At 43.2% G+C, this 7,500-nt stretch overlaps 1 protein-coding gene across 1 annotated transcript in view; it reads right to left on the bottom strand.

Annotated features, from left to right (window-relative positions):
* Nucleotides 1-391, bottom strand: part of LOC140932869 (uncharacterized) — a 2,702-nt gene extending 2,311 nt beyond the window's left edge. The window contains exon 1 of the mRNA XM_073382369.1: nt 1-391. This exon is cut by the window's left edge and continues 438 nt beyond it. Coding sequence (XP_073238470.1) covers nt 1-226 — 226 coding nt within the window. The 5' untranslated portion in view covers nt 227-391.
* Between the last annotated feature and the right edge of the window lie 7,109 nt (nt 392-7,500).

Raw genomic sequence — 7,500 nt, 5'->3', positions numbered from 1 at the left:
GCAAGGCTTCTAAAAGGACGGGAACATCATTCTTATGAAAACGAAACTCAGCCAAACACTCGCTGTCGTCCATCTCATTTAAGTCGAACGATCCATAGCAGTCATAAGGGAAATCTGGGTTTTTCGAGGTGTTTGCATCGTAAAGGAGGAGAAATTCGTCCTCGGAAATATCACCGTCATCAAAACTTTCGACAAGAAGGTTACGTATATCTCTAAAGGATGCCATACTTTCACTAAAATACTGAAAGCCCCCGAAAGCTTGTTATGAAGCCGTCCGCCTCCTCCACAGTAGATCTTAAGGTCAATTTTTCGCGCCATACGACGGCGACCTCTCCCCATTCCCCCCAGCTCACGGCCGCCGTCGTAGACACCCGCCGTCGTCGGATCTTAAGGTCCCTAATGTTAAAGGGTGACCGGAACATTTCTGTTCACTGACCAGGGAGAGGTGGGGACGGGGCCACCATGATGCTAAACTCACCGGGTGGGTCCGGGTAACACTTTTTGTCCAAAGTTGTAGATAGCTTAACAATCGTGGGCATTTTCTACAGGTTTCACGTGTTTTTTTTTTGTTTTGTTTTTTTTTTCAGATTTAAGAATCTTATACAAAAAGTTTTTTTTTATTTAATCGTTACATAAGTGCACTCAATTAGGAAGAAAACACAATAAATTCTCTCAGTCTTCACTAGCCCATGCTGTACGGGGCTTCAAACTCAAGCAACACAACAGGCAGCACATACAACCTCGTTTCCATGTTGCGCAGTCTTAGTCTTTATAGGGCTTTAAAAAAAACCGTTTTTCGTCAACTTCCCCAACTCGGATTTTCGGGGACTTTTGATATGTTCTAGAGGACATGTTCCTGGACCAAAAACCGTTAAAAAACCTTCTTTCGCAATTAGTGGCAGGTTGACCGACTTTTGGCGAGAAAATGCCTGGACTATAAAAAGAAGCGATGTTTTCGCTGTGTTTTAACCAACCATACTCCGGACAGTTGCAAATACAACGATTCAGAGTGTTTCAACTAAGTGTCATTCAACGGGTCATTTGCAGTCTGAGTGCCGCAACGTGAAACTGCCACTGAAACGGTCGACGGGAAAACAGCATATACGTCACACGGATCAGGACTCCGGAGATGAAGTGCCCGACGACACAGAAGATGAGTTTCTCGGGTCCATCTTTAATGTGGAGGAGAAGCGAAAACCTGAGTCTCGCAAATCAGGACTTTCAGCGCCTGCAGTTAAAGTTCCATCGCAGATCGAAGATGTCCAGTTTCAGATAGAAGTAGACACAGGAGGGATACCTTAAATTCTTAATTACGCAGCTTATGAACGGTATTTCAAATACCTTGCACTGAGGCCAGTAGTGAGATCATTCCATGCTTATGCTGGCACACCGCTGGACGTTACGAGACAGATTTTAGTCGACGTGGAGCACAACGGGCAACGGGCAACACTCCTACTTCTAGTTGTTCGTGCAGAACGGTAACCCCTCCCTTACTCGGAAGATCCTGGATGATAAAAATTCGCCTAGCTCGGATAAACTTCTTTCCATCTTTTCACGGTCAGTTCTCCGTGAGTCAAGATAAGGAGATACGGGTCGAACGTCTTAAGAAACTGTACGCTGATGTCTTTAAGCAGGAGCTAGGAACTATTAAAGGTGTCATGGCGAAATTGCACGTAAAGGGAAACGCAACGCCAGTATTTCAGCGGCCACGCCTAGTACCCTACGCCCTTCGTTCCGCTGTGGAAGAAGAACGCATGGAAAATAACGGGGTTCTCAAGCCTGTAGAAGTGAGCGACTAGGCCACGCCCATTATATGTGTTCCTAAGACTGACGGGTCAGTACTTATATGCGGTGATTATAAAGTCCCTACAAAAGTCTTCTTGACTGTAACGTTTTCAATAAAAGCATAGTCAACCCAACTATTTAGACGGAACAGTTCCCTATCCCAACGTTGGAGGTGATACGAGGGCGTGTATCGTCATGGAAGAAATTCACGAAGATTGATCTTCGAAGTGCGTATCAGCAACTGGTTTTAAACGAGGAGTCACAAAAACTGTGTACGATTAACACCCACAAGGGTCTATTTCGGTTCACGCGGTTCCGTTCGGAATTTCATCGAACCCCGTTTTTGGCAGCGTTTTATAGAGCAGGTGCTCGCAGGTCTCGGCGGAACTTGTGTAATCATGGACTATCTGCTAGTGGGAGGCTCTAACGACGAAGGGAATCTGAAGAATTTAGGCGCAGTTCCTGGTCAGTTTCAGAAGTACGGGCTGCGAGTAAAACTACCGCAGTGCGTGTTTATGGCACCATCTGTTATTTGCTTTGGATTTCACTTCTCAGAAAAGGGTATTTAGACAGCGGGCGAAAACATCAGGGCCATCAACGAAGCACCTGCCCCACGTAAAGTGACGGAGTTACGATCCTTCTTGGGAATGTTAGCAGCGCTAACCAACTTCATCCCTAAGTTATCATCCCTTGTTCATCCTTTGTACGAGCTCCTAGGAAACAAGCCGTGGAATTGGTCGTCGAACTGCGACAACGCCTTCTCTGATGTAAAATGTGCGCTGACATCAGAAACTGTGCTAACGCATTATAACTCTAGCCTTCCTGTAAAGTTAGCGGTGGAAGCTTTCCCATATGGTTAGGTGCGGTCATAATGCATGAGTTTCCCAACGGCGAACGACATCTAATTGCCTATGCGTCACGGACATTGAACGAGCACGAAAAGTGCTACAGGCAGATAGACAAGGAAGCTTTGGCGATAATGTTTGGGCTGAAACGATTCCACTTTTACCTATATGGCCGTCACTTCACAATCATAAGCCTATGGATCATAAGCCTATGGAGGGAATTTTTGGTCCTAAAACAGCCATTCCCTTGCTTGCTAGCAGCGATGCGTCTACAGCGATGGTTAATTATTCAGCTTTCAACTACAGCATCAAGTTCGTTCCGTCAAAGAAAAATGCAGTAGCTGCGCACTGTCAAGGCTGCCCTTGCCGTCAACGCCCAATGACGAAGATTCTGCATACAATGTTGAAGAGCGGCTGATCCAGTCCTTACCCATTACGCACAAGGATATAAGCCATGCGCGAGAGTAGACGCAGTACTCTCGAAGGTGTTAGAATATGTCACTCACGGTTGGCCAAGGCAGGTGGAAGATTTGCGCCTCCAACCCTATTTTAATCGTCGATTCCAGTTGTCTGTACTAGAGCAAGACTGTCTTTTGTAAGGACGTCAGGTACTTATACCTACTCGGTACCAGGAAGACATGTTACAAGAATTGCACTCAAGCCACCCAGGGATTGTACGAATGAAGGAGTTGGGACGTAGTTGCTTATGGTGGCCTAACTTCGACCAAGAAATTGAAAAAAACTGTGAGAGATTGCAAAAGCTGCCAACAAGTTAAGAAGCCACCAACTGTAGCACCACTTACTCCTTGGTTATGGCCGAGTGACCAGTGACATCGCATCTGTATAGATTACGCTGAAGACGAAACCGGGCATTACTTCATCCTTGTTGATGCACGTTCTTGCTGGCCAGAGATCTAGTTTATGCAAAAAAAAAACAGTTCAACAACTTCGACCGTTGCTATCTTACCGGAACTTTTTTCCAAATACGGATTTCCGGTGCATTGCGTCAGTGACAATGGTCCGCAATTTCCCAGCGAGGAGTTTGCACACTTCTTAAAGATGAATAGTGTTAAGAGCGGATGTCTGTAAATATCGACCAGAGGTGGGAAAAATAAAATTTTTGAAAAATCCCCAAAAAATTATGTAAACTCCCCTAGGCATTCTAGTAATGACAATATAAATTTTAGTTTCATTGGATAAATATTTTGGCGATACGGCGAATGTCAAGTTCGGGCGATTGACGGCCTCCGGCAGGCCGCTTTTTCGGGCCCCTAGACCGGGCTACGAAAAGACCACGATTTAAATCGGATTCAAATATCATTCAACCCAAATAGCTTCTTATCGTATTAAAAGGGGTTTAAAACACATACTGAGCGGTCATGTTCTTGAATTGATCGCAACTGGAATATTTTATGGATTTTTAAATATTTACAAAATTTTAAGGCTTTTACGCGAGCAAAATATTGTCAGATTTCAAAGGTCTACAGTCACATCCGATACATGATTTCTAACAGAAAAAGAAATTCTACGGTAAGAAGCAATCTCTAAGCTTTTAAAATATGCTTTCAAAACTCTGGGCAACATATGAAATGAATTTTTGGGAACGCAAAATTTACAGAGCACTTGAGTGTAATTTGACCTTTCTGACTGGACAGTCAAGAGGTTCGGCGCGACACAAATCATTCCTCCAACAAATGTTTCAGCCAAAATACGTTTAATTTAGGCAATCTCAAATCCCACAGTTATACATAGATGCTTCATATACATTAGGTGGAAAGTTTCATGCCATTTTGTCAGCCGTAAAGAACTATTTCTCTGGCCTTCGGGTGCAGTAGTTGAACTCGCCTCGCTAATGTAAACATTTGGGTCAAGTTCTTATCACGAAACAGCGAAGTTTTCAAAATCTACACCAACTATCTGTCCTGTCTAGTAGATAATCAGGTCTACAATTTGTTTGATCGTACCTTGTGTCCTTGTTTGACTTCATTCCCACAATGAAACTGAGACATGCAAACTACAGTGCAACGAAATTCCCGCTCGCTCGACATGTCACGTGCCACGTGAAACTTGATTGCGTTACGTAAACACGACACAGCGATTTTTTCTGAGTTGTGAAAAAAAAAAATCCATTTCTATCTTACATGTTGTAGATATGCCATTTGAATGAACCGACAAACTGAATTTTTTTTTTTTTTACCGTGCAATTTTACCAGACTTGAAGGATTCCCGACGAAACCAAAATAACCCCCCAAATTTTCAAGCCCTAATTTCTCCAAGCCTTGAAACTTTTCCGTGAAGGATCAATGTCAGGATCAGTAAATGTTTGTGGTTGGCTTATTCATCGTACCATCCGCTGAATTTTACTTTTTCTCATCTGACAGTCTGAACTGCGCGGCCAGCATTGTACGCGTGCGGTACTACACCAATCAGATTGTTTTGAATACCCTTTGAAATTCCTACTTAAATCAAGCTACCAAAATTTTTATTTTCCAAATTTTCTTATCCCCAAAGAAATCCCGTGATAAAAAATTTCAAAACAAAAAAGAAATCCCTTTATCATCTCGGTCACTTCAACTCTCCCCTCCCCCTCCAAACCCCGCCTCGGGCCGGGCCTAGGGTCAGATATTGTTCTTTTTGGTTGTTGGTAGTGGTTCGACACTTTTCCCCCTTCCTATGTTTGTCCTGGTTTCTGTCAGTTTGGAAATATCCTAATGCGTTGTGCAATTGTATTGCAATATGCTGTATAAGGCTAGTGTAAAGCACATGTCAAGTAAGGGCACCCTACCACGGTCTTAACTAGCGATTGAGGCGTCGATATTTATAGATTTTTGGACCGTCTTGTTTTACTAAGTTTACTCTAGTGCTGAAAATAAACCAGCATCATTGCCAGCTAGTACAATTCTGCTTGCTTTTGTGTGGCGATACAGCGTGCAGAAATGGAGCTTTGGGTGGGTGATCAGTGTGGTTTAAGTAATAAGTAACCGAGCACACAGTACCTGCGCATAGGAGAGACCAACTGATCAGTTAAGTTCTACTTTACAGTCAGTTCTGCATCATGCCATTGAACTTGCGTAGGTGCCTGCACATCTTCGAACTCATTATAGAAGAATCAGTGTAACAAGAACAAATTTTTATCTCCCACGCCCCTGGTTCGTTAGACACCTAAGGCTATAGGAAATAGCTTGATGACCTAGGGATACGTGACCACTGATACAACTAGTGGCATGGTGTGAGATATGAACAACAACAACAACAACAATAATAATAATAATAATAATAATAATAATAGCCAGAAACGCATTACAGTGTAATGCATTTATAGCTCTACAACCCTGGTCAAAACGTCTTGGGACACTTGAGGAAATTAGGCACAAAGACGCACTTTGCTAAATTAACTCATATTCTACCTCTTAAAAAAGCTTGGGGATGTTGTTATAAGGGGCTATTTCTGCTGTGCCCCTCTCCCCCAAACAGTGTTGATTGTGTTGAATTAAAACTTGAATGCATAACGTCAACATTGCACCGAGGGGAAATTGGGGGGAGGGAAGATGCCTCAATTGACGAGCTATTGCGTTAGTGTCCCAAGAGTTTTGACCAGGGTTGTAGCTTGCAACCACGCTTTTGAACCCCATTCCTTGCAGCGTTGGAGATAATAGGTATTTTTTTTATCATAATGTTTACTTGCCTTGTGACTACAATAGTGCAATTGGTGGACAGCTTAAAGTTAGATTTAAAAAGTACCTAGCCTGCCAGCGGTATTGCACTCGTCATGCAGTAGCGAGTAGGCATGTACTAGCTTAGACCGAGAGTGCACTATCAAACATTGGTGTCGCAAGCGCAATATCAGACAGTAGCAGGATTTTCTACATTTAATTTGGGTGATTTCATGGGTTTGAGTAAGAATTGTTTTTCCCCCAAACCTCTGGTAATCATAGAATGTTTTTCCCTGACATACAAAGTTATTGTATGGTAGGTATTTCCTTGCAAGACTTTTTTGTGCTCAAAATCAGACTTCAGGGTATTTTTTTCTCAAATCACCTCTACCATCCCCCGCCTCCTCTCAAAAGTCAAATGGTTGGCTCCTTATAAGCTCTTTGCACATCATAGGCCATATTAGCGTGTTGCATAATCACTGCGAAACACATTAGGACCGGTCATTATCTATCCCCTGGAGATCAGTCGTAACTGAGAACCCAAAAGGGGGGATCGCTGAAAACTTTGAAAGGATTCAAAGAGGGGACCACTCAAATTTGCTTGGAAAATGAAGACATGTGGTGGGGGTGGGGGTGGGGATCGTGAAAGTCATCAAAAGTTATTAGGCGGGATCACTTCAGGGAAGTAACATTCAAAGGGGAGGTCGGCTAGTATTCACCTTATTTAGCCCCAAGTCCTGCACCCCGTTCCCTCCCCCCCCCCGGCGATAAATAATGACCAGTCGCTTAGGTTATACCAGGACGGGGGAAATGTGTTGAACTAAGACAAACAACAAAACAAACAAACGAACAAACAACAAGAAAGAACACGTAATGTACATATCGCGGTTAGAAACACTCGGGGATCACAAGCCTGAGATCGGTAAAGCTGCATGGTAAAAAAATAATTGAGATTGTCTGGCACACCTAAAACTCGATTTTTTTTTCACAACTCAGCAATGTTTACGTAACGCAATCAGGTCTAAAACGGCCCCTTCACGTGACACGTGACTTGTCGAGGGAGCGGGAATTTCGTTGCACTGTAGTTTGCATGTCTCAGTTTCATTGTGGGAATGAAGTCAAACAAGGACACAAGGTACAAACAAACAAATTGTAGACCTGATTACATACTAGACAGGACAGATAGTTGGTGTAGATTTTGAAAACTTTGCTGTTTC

Source organism: Porites lutea, chromosome 4 (assembly GCF_958299795.1).
Source record: "Porites lutea chromosome 4, jaPorLute2.1, whole genome shotgun sequence".
Taxonomy (NCBI): domain Eukaryota; kingdom Metazoa; phylum Cnidaria; class Anthozoa; order Scleractinia; family Poritidae; genus Porites; species Porites lutea.
Note: the sequence above shows the minus strand (reverse complement) of the source record. Positions and strands in the feature narration are given on the sequence as shown.